Source organism: Haliotis rufescens, unplaced genomic scaffold (assembly GCF_023055435.1).
Source record: "Haliotis rufescens isolate VD_foot unplaced genomic scaffold, xgHalRufe1.0.p SCAF_19, whole genome shotgun sequence".
In the NCBI taxonomy this organism is placed as follows: domain Eukaryota; kingdom Metazoa; phylum Mollusca; class Gastropoda; order Lepetellida; family Haliotidae; genus Haliotis; species Haliotis rufescens.
The window spans coordinates 13,497,315-13,510,437 of NW_025963879.1; the positions used below are offsets into that span (position 1 = coordinate 13,497,315).

Below are 13,123 nucleotides of genomic sequence, written 5' to 3' on the forward strand. Positions count from 1 at the left end.
CTGAACATCACTGGTCGTGTTGTAGGACAAACTAAAATATTGAACTTCACTTGTTTTGCACTTCTGTTCCATGGGCAGGCAAGATTTTGTCTTCTGGAATTCCAAAGGATTCCTACTGGTTACAGTCTCTGGAAAGGTCAGGCCATTAATAACCCATATCATATTGTTCTACTAAGGCAACTGAGAGATAATATGAAAGCTAAACGTTGTAGAAAACTCATTGAACTCATTGAACATCCTCCGTATTCACCAGATATTGCAGTCAGATTTCACCTCTTTCCAAACTTGAAGAAAGAACTGTACAAAGTATTATGCAAATGATGTTGACATCATTTCTCCTGTGGATGACTTTTTACACAACCAGGAGGAAGCCTTCTACACCACGATTTTGTGGACGTCGGCGGGGGGGGGGGGGGGGGGGGGGGGGCGGGTGAGATAATCAGCAACCAACTCCATCGACGCAATCCATCATATCAAGATCTTCCTCTTTAACAACGGAGTATAATTAACATGTTACGATGTAACAACGTTATACTTGCAATGGAATGAGGCCTTCACAACAAAATACCACATGACGAACGTGTTTGCTCCTGCTGTTTTGCTGAAGCACTTTACTCCTTTGAAGAAGAGTTACAATTGCTGATAAAATGTAACCGATATTCTGTGGCAAGAAATACCCCTTTTTCACATCATCCAACTGATGAGAATTTTGTGAGGCTAATATCAGCTTGTATCGAAGATGAGCAGAGACCCATTTGTGAAAAGTGGACGCCAAAAGGAAGTTGGGAACGATGCAAATATTTTGAAATCGTGTATTGCCGCTGAGGGAGGGAAGTTTAGATTGTGACACTTACTATTGTTCGCTGGGGTTCTAGGACTGATAATTAGTTCTGCGTTTACCAGTGAGTGCCAATATTCCTATAATATTGTAGAAAGAATCATCGCAGAAATTCACCTCTAACAATGCACATGGTGAATTGTGCTCCAGACAATTCTACAGTACAATACATGAAGACTGCGTGGGAACAGGGTCTGAATCCCAACTAAAGCATATACCATGCATAGCTAATTGACTTACAATGTTTTCCTGTGTGACACGTAGGTCATGATCATGTTTGCTTTCCTTGATTCTCCTCGAAATGCAAGTAAGTGAATGTTGTTTTAAGCCACCGCCAGCAACAAGGGTGTAGCGGTTGATCGAAGTATTATTGCATCGCAATTGTCCATGGCCCGATGGCACTGAATCACTGACGAGCTAAACTATCAATAAGGAACATCGATAGCTCGCAACAAAACTGGTCGATGTAATATAATGAAATAATCTTCATTATTAACTTTTCCTTTCTATTTAACAAACATACACCTTGAACAGACATAACCAGAAATGTATATCAGACCACAATCAGAGGCAATGAATTCCTTAAAGACTTAAGCTAAATAATGTCAAATACGGGGAATGCCTTGCCTTGCCTAGCCTTGCCTAGCCTTGCCTTGCCGCTTTCGTGTATGCATTTATCATGGCCCAAATAAAAAACGATCCTAAAGGGATATTTGTGTGTATGATCACAAGAAATAAACCTATTGCCGATTAATTGTAGTAACTTAAGATCGATGTGTTGTTGATAGGGCTTATTGATCAATGCAGTACAAATACAAAAATGTCTCCATGTGTTGGAAACTAGGTTTGTTCTGTTGTGGAAACAAACATTGATTGTAAGATAAGTGTTTAACGGGCTGTACATATAAAGTAAAGTATACTTTACCCAAGGGGTGTGGTCGCACAGAGAGATACCGATCCACATCGATCAGTGACGTTCCTCATTCCATATCCAAACTAATTTCTAATGAAATAGTCATTGCCCCAGGACACCTGTTTTTCGTGACACTTAATATTTTTTGATACTTTTGTTTATATTTCTTAAGATTTTGCAATTTACGTTTCTAGGTTTTACATTAGTAATGAAATATTTATTTTTCCTAAGACAACTACACAAAACTCGCCACTAGTGAAAATATCTCCTTTCCTCCCGACAATCGATGAGAGAAACGCTATTTCACTCGACACATGCAATATCCTCTATATTGACATATTGCTGATTAATAAACCGATTCCTTTTAAGTCTTAAGTGGAGGGGCGGTCGGGTAGACTAGTGGTTAAGGCGTTCGCTCGTCACGCCGAAGACCCGGGTTCGATTCCCGACATGGGTACAATGTGTAAAGCCCATTTCTGGTGTCCCCCGCCGTGATATTGCTGGAATATTGCTAAAAGCGGCGTAAAACCATATTCACTCACTCTTAAGTGGAAGACACTTCCTCCTGTTACAGTTTGGTAACTGAATATATGGTGACAGATTTTATTGAGCAAGGTAATACAAATACAAGTATATCTTGTGAAGGAAACAAACAACACACATATATATTCTTATGGGGGATTCATGCCGTCAGCGATAGAAACCAGTATCGTAATGCCTAAATGCCGGATCATTTTCAAATGATTTTCTTTTAAATCCAAGAAGTTTCTCGTGTAAAGGCTTGGAATCCGAAGTGGGAACGTGCGAAAATAGTCAGGATTTGATCAACTCCGGCAAATGAGCGGAAGGTGCGGAAGGTTCTTAGATACTTATTTCTATGAAACCTCGGGGAACGTTTTAAAGTAAAATATCGAAATGCAATCCCCGCACCGACGACGCTGTTCCAAAGGGAAACGATAAAATATAATCTGCCGCTATATATGAATCTATTTTACGTTTAGAGCTTTAGAGATTGCCAAGTATTAATATTAAATGATAATCTGCCATAGATCTGAGTATGTGCCAGTATCCGGCCTATTTGTGGAATATGCCCTAGATTTGAGAAAATGCCACGGATTAGAGTCCTACCGTTTTAAATTAAAAACAAGACGTATTGATATTAGAACTGGTTTTAAAGCATAAGTATATGCTATGTAAATACGGTTGGTTATTTTTCAACTGGACTCTGGGTAGAAGTGGGAGTTGGTAGATACTCCGCCGGGGAACATCGCTCAGTCACGCTGTCCATTTGATACACAGAGTAATTAAGACCAGAGTAACCGGGGCACCATCTGGTTCCAAGGCATCGGCCAGACTGATCAAGGGCAAAGGTCATACATCCGGGCAATGAGGTACACTTGTTTGCGCAGTCGCCAATAGGATTCCCGCTGATCTTTTCGTAAAGGGTTCCTGTAAAACCAGTTCCAACCACTGTCTGCAGGCAGAACTTCCACAACCCCGTCTCTGGCTGAGTGCGGTAATTCAGGGACGAAGACGTTTCCGGGTAACAGAGTTCTGAAACAAGGAGTGTGTCTTCAGTAGTGATTTTGAAAGTTTCCTCATGGCAAATCCACATATTGAACAACACAGGTCGTAGGGTATCACAAACCTTGTACTGACAACCAATGGTAAAACTATTTAGTGATATGTAGGAATTTAAAGTAAATATAAGCGAAAAAGAATCATAATCATAAGAAATCTCTATATAAAGCTATAAGCAGATTCCATTGCACGATTCCGACTACATCAGAGAAAGTTAAAATCATGTTAAGACCAAACATTGACAGTGCTATAGAATGAATAATTCTGAAAAACAGTTACGTCAGGTTTATGACGGATATTCAGGAAGTATTTAGTGAATGAAAATGCAGATAAACAGACTTTGGTATCCATGCACTTCAGATAACAACGCTTCTGTATGGTTAGTCCTTATCAAAGTCATAAAAGCAATGTACTGCCACATGGACAGTTTAAATAATACAGTGAAACACCGTTGTGTCGAAGTTTAAGGGACCTACGTAAATACTTCGTGTTATCCGAAGTTCAAACCAACCGAAAATGATGAATAAAGAAGAATGACGCCGGGACCAAGCTTTTACTTCTTCGAGACAAGCGTAAGTTCGACAATCAATCATGAATATTTTAATAAGTGCAGATGGAAACTTCACTGAATTTTAAAAAAGGGATTATATCCTGAAACCCGAGCTATCAAAGTCTGTTTATCTACACACCTGAACACCCGCAATAAGCCTGACGCAACTGTTTTTCGGACAACACTCCAACTGATTTATTCTGTAGCACTGTCAGGAAACCACCGCATAAACACGGAAATGGTCACGTTAATCTGTGTTGAAGTATTAGTCGTTTGTTCAGAGAAGCATCACTAACATTCCAGCATGTACCAACGTGACGGGTGACACCGCACATGATTATTTCCGGAGGTCAGGTTCCTAGTTCATACAGTATAATGCCTGAAGCCAGTAATGATGGCATGTTCTACTGGTATTTGGATGAGAATGAAATATACTGATAAAGGAGTGAGTGAGTTTGCAATAACGCCGCCTTGAAGACTACTTCCGCTTACCACGGCTTGATACCTCTTAATGTGGGAACACAAAACAGGAACATTAACTGGGCCATGACCAGGAGGTCCTGGCGGTTACAGCGTGTAGCTCTGTACATGGAGATGTGGCATCTTTGACCACTCGATCAACAGTGCTACTTCTATTGTTGAACAGATGCACGTGAAATCACACAAAAAATATACTTGCCGTTTTCTTCCGCATTTTGATGTGATGAATTTCCTGATGATGATTGCGCTGTGAATAGGGAATTGCTTTAGATAACATTCTTAATTAATAAAAAAAGGTTAGTGATACGTAGAAATGTATAGTAAGCATGTGTCATTTAAAACCAAATTTAGTTAACAGTGCTACAGAATGATTGAAAATTATGTATGATCATATAACATGAAAATATATTCCGAAAATCAGTTACGGCAGATATATTTCGGGTATTCAGGACGTATTTAGTAAAGGTCAGTTTAGATACACTACGCACTTCAGATGCAAAACCAAAGAAATGATAAAACGCTTAAAAAGGTTCAATCCCACATTAATACTTTAAATATATATTATATATCAATCGACAGTATAATAATATTTCATTTCAGGTGAATATAATTACATTTTAAAGAAGGTTTACTGATTGTTCATAAATTCCGAGTCACAGTGCCATAAAGACAAGCTGTTTAAAGTGCAGGTAAAGTGAAAAAAGTGGTTGCGATTTATTGCCAATATCAATTTTTCAGGAAGTATTAAATGTCCAAATTTCGGAACATTTAAATACTTTCTGAAAAATTGCTGAATAACAAGCTCCATAGATTCTAAAACAAAACTGTTTTATTGGGGCGTGGCCTAAAGCTTGGGGCGGAATAGTGCTGCAGAGCGTGACAAATGTTTTCATTGGCTGATATGTGAGTGAGTGAGTATGGGTTAACGCCGCTTTTATCAGCAGTCCAGTAACATCACGGCGTGTTAGCTGGATGTGGGAGGAAAGCCCAAAGTAATGCAAGTCTCAGACGGCTACCACTTTGATGAATCCACGGGTATGGTGCTGACAGAGAAACATAATCAGGGCGAACCGGCAATCAAACCCACTTTGATCATGGGTTTCACGCAACTCTGAACAGCGAATTGCCTAGACGACTGAGACAACCGTGCCCCCTGGCTGATATGTAGAGTTGGTTGCAACGTCTGTCTACTTCCCCTTTAAAGCAATAGTCGTTTGATTAAAGCAGCTAGCCACATATGCTACATTTTCGTTTCATGAAGTTAAGTTTCGAGTCCATATTGCCTGCAGCCTGTAATGATGGCCCACGTCGGTTACTGGTATTTGGATGGAAATGGAAATATACTGATGAAGGAGTAGATGAGTTTGGTTGGACGCCACTCTGAACATTATTTCAGCTATACCACTGCATGCTGAGTGTGGAACATTACCCCACATGGACAATTCCTCACACTGGTATTTTCCAACAGGACAATTTGCCTCTCGAACAACGCTCCACACTGACATTTCCACACGTGGACTTTTCCCATATGTAATATATAAATAGGTTAAATAACAGTTTCATTTACAATTTGACAACATAAATATAATATAAAAATTCATCATTATTTATCAAGTTCACTATAATGTCACCAGATGGAAGTTGTCACAGATAAACAGGGATTTTTACAAAGTCCGATCGTGTGTGACAAAGATTGTATGAACTCGTTCAGTGCCATTCTTCCATCAACATGAAAGGATTACCCACAAAAAAAGAAGGGATCAAAATCCTAATGATTTCCTATCAACGTAGTATTCGGTATTCTCTACCAATTTTTAGACCACTCGGCCACCCGTGCTACCTCTCGTAGATATGAAAGGCACAAATAAAAAAATTACTTACATTTCCAAAAAATACTTGTTTGACTTCCTTCTTGAGTCGCTGTGAATTGAGAAGTGCAGAATATGATGCATATAATACTGATGGGAGATCATGAGTTAACCATTAGCATTTTCCAAGTTGGTACAGACGGAATAGGGCACTTAAACAAAAGCACTTGCCAAGCTAGTACGAACAGGAGAGAAGACGCAAACAACAACACTTGTCAAGTTGGTACGAACAGGAGAGGAGATTAAAATATTGGCACTTGTCAAGTTGATACGGATAGGAGTGCGGACTAAACCATCAGCACTTGCTAAGTTGGTATGGAAAGCCCGAAGTGATGCAGGCCACAGACCAGTTTGATGAAACCACGAGCACGGGTATGGTGCTGACAGACTTAGAAACATAATCAGAGCGAACCGGCAATCAAACCCACTATGATCATGGGTTTCATGTGTACCCAAGGGACGCAACTCTGAACAGCGAATTGCCCAGACGACTGAGACAACCGTGCACCCTTGCTTATATGTAGGTTGGTTGCAGCGTCTATCTACAATATAGTATGTCTTGTGATGCTTAACAGCTATACGGATACTTCATGTAGGGGTCAGTCAAGACGGAATCTTAAGGTGTTTCTATTTCTGTTGATCCTAAAGAAATAACATTGCATACGTTGTTAAGTGTGTGAAGCGACATTTGATCTTGACATTGTGAATAATTTAAATAACAATTAATGTCAGTAACGAGTTTGTTATGACTAACATCCTGTTTGAGTAACATAAACCACCTATTTCTCTGGTCAATACCCCACACAATAAATGCCTGTCAGGGATAAATCCCCTGAGTAGACAACTGAACTCATTTTCAATGTTGTTACTAGTAAGGAATAAGTTGACATAAGTTGTGGGCACGGTAATCCAACGATGAAGCAGAGAGAAAAAAGCCGCGTAATGCAATTAAAAAATCCGATGCGGAAGCAGGCAGACTGGGCGCCGGCAAGACCGCTGGAATTGTGCAGTGCGCAAACACCTGGACCCAGTTTTAACCCCAGTGGCGGATATTTTCTTTTGGGGGACGATTTCACTTGTCATTTTTCATTGCCTATTTTCGTTCTTCAATTGTTTAATCCGCAAAGTTGCTTTGTTGAGTTTACTTCCCCTTTAAAGCATTAGTCGTTTGATTAAACCAGCCAGCCACATATGCCACATTTTCGTTTCATGAAGTTAAGTTTCGAGTCCATATTGCCTGCAGCCTGTAATGATGGCCCACGTCGGTTACTGGTATTTGGATGAAAATGGAAATATACTGATGAAGGAGTGGATGAGTTTGGTTGGACGCCACTCTGAACATTATTTCAGCTATACCACTGCATGCTGAGTGTGGAACATTACCCCACATGGACAATTCCTCACACTGGTATTTTCCAACAGGACAATTTGCCTCTCGAACAACACTCCACACTGACATTTCCACACGTGGACTTTTCCCATATGTAATATATAAATAGGTTAGATAACAGTTTCATTTACAATTTGACAATGTAAATATAATATAAAATTTCATCATTATTTATCAAGTTCACTATACTGTCACCAGATGGAAGTTGTCACAGATGAACAGGGATTTTTACAAAGTCCGATCTTGTGTGACAAAGATTGTATGAACTCGTTCAGTGCCATTCTTCCATCAACATGAAAGGATTACCCACAAAAAAAGAAGGGATCAAAATCCTAATGATTTCCTATCAACGTAGTATTCGGTATTCTCTACCAATTTTACATACTGTTACCTTTGGTATCCCCAAGCACCAATACTCAGTATGCTCAATGTGAAATTGTCAAAATCATACACCCTATAAGATCCTGGCCGTATGGTCATACAGTAGGAGTGCGGACTAAACCATCAGCACTTGCCAACATGATACAGACAGGAGAGGGGACTTAACTATGAGCACTGGCCAAGCTGATAAGGGTAGGAGAAAGGACTTAACTAGCACAAATAAAATATACTTACAGTTCCTAAACCAACTTGTTAGTGTTTGATTTCGTTCTGCAAGCCCTGTGAATAGAGAAGTACAGAATATGTTGCATATAACACTGATCGGAGATCATGAGTGAACCATTAGCATTTTCCAAGTTGGTAAAGACAGAAGAGGGCACTTAAACAAAAGCACTTGCCAAGCTAGTACGAACAGGAGAGAAGACGCAAACAACAGCACTTGCCAAGATGGTACGGAGAGTAGAGGGTACTTAACGACTAGCACTTGCCATGTTGCGACAAAGAGGAGAGGAGACTTAACCATCAGCATTTGTGATATTGGTATGAACAGAAGAGGAGAATTAAATATCAGCATTTGGTAAGTTCTTTATAAGAACAGGAGAAGGGACATAACAATCAGAACTTGCCAAGATGGTACGAACAGGAAGCTGCTTAACCATCAGCACTTGCCAGGATGGTACGAACAGGAAGGGGGCTTAACCATCAGCACTTTACATGTTGGTACAAACAGGAGAGAAGATAAATATCAGCACTTGGCAAGTTGATACGGATAGGAGTGGTGACTAAACTATCAGCGCTTGCCAACTTGGTACGGACAGAAGAGGGGACTAAACTAGCATTTTCCAAGTTGGAACGGACAGAGTTGGCACTTTAACATTAGCACTTGCCAAGTTGGTACGGACAGGAGAGGTGACGTAAACATTAGCACTTGCCATAATAATACGGAGTGGGGGTGGGGACTTAACCATTAGCACATCCCATGTCTGTAGGAACGGGAGTGGGGACTAAACCATCAGCACTTGCCAAGCTGATACAGAATGGGGATGGAAATTAACCATCAGTTTAGTGGTACGGACAAGAGAAAGGACTTGGTACAGACAGGAGAGGGGACTTAACTATGAGCACTTGCCAAAACTGGTAGGACGGGAGAAAGGACTAAACTAGCACAAATAAAATATACTTACATTTCAAAAGCAGACTTGATGGTGTTAGAGTTGTTCCATGCCCTGTGAATAGAGAAGTACAGAGTATGCTGCATAGCACTGATGGGAGATCATGAGTGAACTATTAGCATTTTCCAAGTTGGTACAGACAGAAGAGAGCACTTAAACAATAGTACTTGCCAAACTGGTGCGAACAAGAGAGAAGACGTAACCAACAGCACTTGCCAAGTTGATACAGAAAGCAGAGGGTACTTAACGATTAGCACTTGCCAAGTTGCGATGAAGAGGAGAGGGTACTTAACCATCAGCATTTGTGATATTGGTATGATAGTGGGGCGGTTAAGGCTAAAATTGTGCACTTTGGGTTAAAAGCACCAAACTTGGCACACGTATACATTGATTAATTAATTTTATATAAATGACTAAAATTGACAAAATAATGATGATATATTGAATATAAATTGACATCATAAAAGATTTTAACCATTTTGGCGGCCATCTTGGATTTTCTACCACCAGGTGGCGCTGCTGAGGTGGATCCATATCCAAGTTGGTACGAACAGGAGAGCGGACCTCACCATCAGCAATTCCCATGGTCGTACAGACGGTAGAGGGGACTTAACTATGAGCACTTGTCAGTCTGGTACGGAAAGGTGAGAGGACTAAACTAGCATTTTCCATGTTGGTACGGACAGAAGAGGGCACTTAAACATTAGCACTTGCCAAGTTGGTAAGAACAGGAGAGGAGACGTAACCAACAGCACTTGCTAAGTTGATACGGACAGGAGGGGGAACCTCACCATCAGCAATTGCCATCATCGTACAGTCGGGAGGACTCAAGTACGAGCAAGATGGTAAGAACAGGAGTGGGCACTTAATCATCAGCATTTGCAATCTGGGTATGGACAAGAGAGGGGCCCATGTTTGTACGAACGGGAGTGGAGACTGAACCATCAGCACCCCCAAATTGGTACGTACAGGAGTGGGGACATAATAATTAGCACTTGCCAAGTTGGTACAAACAGGATTGGGGAGTAAACAATCAGCACTTGCCATGTGGGTACGGACAGGAGATTGAGTGAGTATGGGTTTTACACCACGTTTATAAATAACCCCAGCAATATCACGGCGGGGGACACCAGAAAACGAACAAAAGAGAGACTTGCACCATCATCACTTGTAAAGCCAAAGGTAGGATATGGCAAATGGGGTGAGGTGAAATGGTTTTGAGCGTCATGTACAAGATTATTGAGATTATATCGCGAAGTAGCACTCGAGCGCACGTGCGTGCGTGCGTGCGTGCGTGAGTGCGTACTTGCGTGCATGTGTGTGTGTGTCCGGACTATTGCCGATTTTATGGCCCACTGAGATACCTTGCCAGAGTTTAATATGAATACCCCACTCAGACACAGTATACTGACTCCGAGCCGAACAGTCTTTGTTTCAGCCCCAAGCGCCAGACAGGCTAACAAAAAGTACCATCTTTTAACGTCTCTCGGTATGAACCCCCGACCTTCCGCTCTCCGGGTAGACGCCCCGACAACGGAGGCGGTCAATATGACATGGTATGAAACAGTCGAACAACTAATAATGGCATGAAATGAATCAGTAATGTATTTATTACATTTAATACTTTGATACTTAAGGTAACATACTTACCAAGCAGGATAAGAAAAACACATAAAGATAGCAAGTCCATAGCCAGTTGACAATTACGTCTTGAAGGTGGTCTTGTGAGAAGGATATGTACGTTCATCTATATATGTTGTATGACTGAATAAAACTGAAAGGTTTAACGTCTTCTTTTCTTGAAATAAAAAATATATCAAGAAATATATGCACAAAGTACCGACATAAAAAGAGGAGATGTCGATATTTGAGTTGGTGGTTGAGTGGTCTTGTTGCTATTATCTGTGATATATGAGTAGTCTTAAATTATTAAAACTTTATTATTGATCCCAAGATTCTTCGCTTAAAGATCTAAGGCGCTGACTGTAAACGACGAGTAAGCCTTTTTATGGATGTCAATAAATTGTAGAAACTTTAAAACAATTAAAGGGGAAGTGTGCACGCAAAAATCACTTTCTTTCTTATTTTAAACAAAACGCAAAACTATCACAATAAGTGTGAAAATGTCATGCCTCTATATGAAGCCTAAATCAAAACAATTAAACTTGTTGCAACGATGAATTTTTGCCGCTTATTTTAAGATTAGGTATCCCCCCCTACACACACACACACACACACACACACACACACATTCACACACACACACACACACACACACACACACACACACACACACACACACACACATTCAATGTGTTTATATAATTTATAATTTGTTTTACTGTGTTATTATACAAATAACAACAAATGAACGAATAAGCGCAATTCATACAACGAACCCCTCCAACCATCATCGCGAATCTTACAGTACGTTATCCTTGCATTGTTGTCTTCTCAGTCGCGATTTTGGAAAACGAAATGATTTTAGAATAATTGTGCTTAGCGTTGTATCTTGAACAGCGCGGCACCGAACAAAGCAATAGGCTGCGCATCTGAGAAGATAGAACCACACACCTCTACATCCACAACGTGAAACGCGTCTAATAAAGTCTGATGACGTTATTCCTTTATCAATTGGCACCAATGACGTCATATTGCAAGGGGCATAAGCCATGGTGTGTTTATTATGGAAATAGAACTACGGTACATGTGAAACATATGAATCGATTTTATTAATAAAATAAAATAGATACTTGTGATATTTTTATTGTTTTGTCGCTGAAACTACTAGGTTAATACTTTTCATAATAAAAAAGTACAAGAAAAATAGGTTTATTTTCGTGTGAACTTGCCCTGTAACCGTATCTAAATAATGATGACTCACAGTAATCACATAAAGATAGCAAGTCCATAGCCAGTTGACAATTACGTCTTGAAGGTGGTCTTGTGAGAAGGATATGTACGTTCATCTATATATTCGCGCCACATTCAGTAGTCACAAAACTGTCCGAGGCGGGCATTCTTGCTTTATGAATCATATCTGTCTCTGGACAAAAGAATGCGCAATCCTCGAAAAGTTTCATAACCACATGTACACCATTTGCACAGCGTACGAACATTTCGCAAGAAACTGCAGTCAGTCAAAACGGACGCTTTCGCTCTTCCTCAGCCATGTTCGTCCCACGGCGACGCCATATCACGCCACATGGCTTGCGGTTGTTGCAGTCTGCTAACAGTAGTGGTGGAAACAAACTTGCAACTACAAAAAAACAGAAAACTCACAATAACCAGCGACACCGTATGTCGGACATGTTTACGTGTCAGCTCAATGCACAATGCACTGGAATGTTTCGAGTCACGTGAATAAATTGAAGCAAATTAATGTAAAAACTTCAATTATTTATTGCTGATTAGTATAACGGATAATCACACACTGAACGGATGATGGAATCAAATGATTTTAAAAATACACAACCCATTTTATTGGCGTTGTATTATGCTTAAAACGTAGATATGTCTCTTAACGTGAGGGTGCAGGCAATTATGTGGCGGAAGATCCCGTAAGTTAGCCCTGTTTGGGGACTTTGAGTGTACTTCACAGGTATTTACAGATTTTATTTTAAACCCAGCTCCAATAAAACACCAGGTCTTAAAAAAGAAATCACATTTGAACATGGGGCAGAGCAAACTTTATTTCCAAATTAAGGCACAGATAAAATAAACTTATTTTTTCCATGACCTGTGAATTTAGCGTAAAGTTTGGGTCAGACAGTGTATCTATTTTGTTTTGAGAATTAGACTGCTTACTTTGTAATGTTATACATGGCTATCTTGCAGGACGTTGAAAAAAACTAAATATTATGTAGTCCATCTTGGTCATTGGTCTCAACTTCTCTAATGCAATGAGACAAAGGGCACACGATATATCTATTGCTGGTCAGCTTAATATT

General features: G+C 40.1%; 1 protein-coding gene across 1 annotated transcript; it reads right to left on the reverse strand.

The window, feature by feature from the left end:
* Window positions 1-2,354: 2,354 nt before the first annotated feature.
* On the reverse strand, window positions 2,355-10,933 carry LOC124138882. The gene is made up of 5 exons (XM_046505770.2): window positions 10,824-10,933; window positions 9,186-9,227; window positions 8,236-8,280; window positions 6,244-6,282; window positions 2,355-4,609 (listed from the first exon to the last, which is right to left on the reverse strand). Exons 1-5 carry the CDS (start codon window positions 10,918-10,920, stop codon window positions 4,515-4,517), a joined length of 318 nt encoding a protein of 105 aa, XP_046361726.1. The 5' UTR covers window positions 10,921-10,933; the 3' UTR covers window positions 2,355-4,514.
* Between the last annotated feature and the right edge of the window lie 2,190 nt (window positions 10,934-13,123).

Excerpts from the sequence above, each read along its gene's own strand:
- LOC124138882 (XM_046505770.2), bottom strand. The coding sequence starts at position 10,920 with ATGAACGTACATATCCTTCTCACAAGACCACCTTCAAGACGTAATTGT. Across the intron at positions 9,228-10,823 it reads TGTTTTTCTTATCCTGCTTG|GGCATGGAACAACTCTAACA; the intron begins GTAAGTATGTTA and ends CTCTATTCACAG. Across the intron at positions 4,610-6,243 it reads AACAAGTATTTTTTGGAAAT|CGCAATCATCATCAGGAAAT; the intron begins GTAAGTAATTTT and ends CCCTATTCACAG.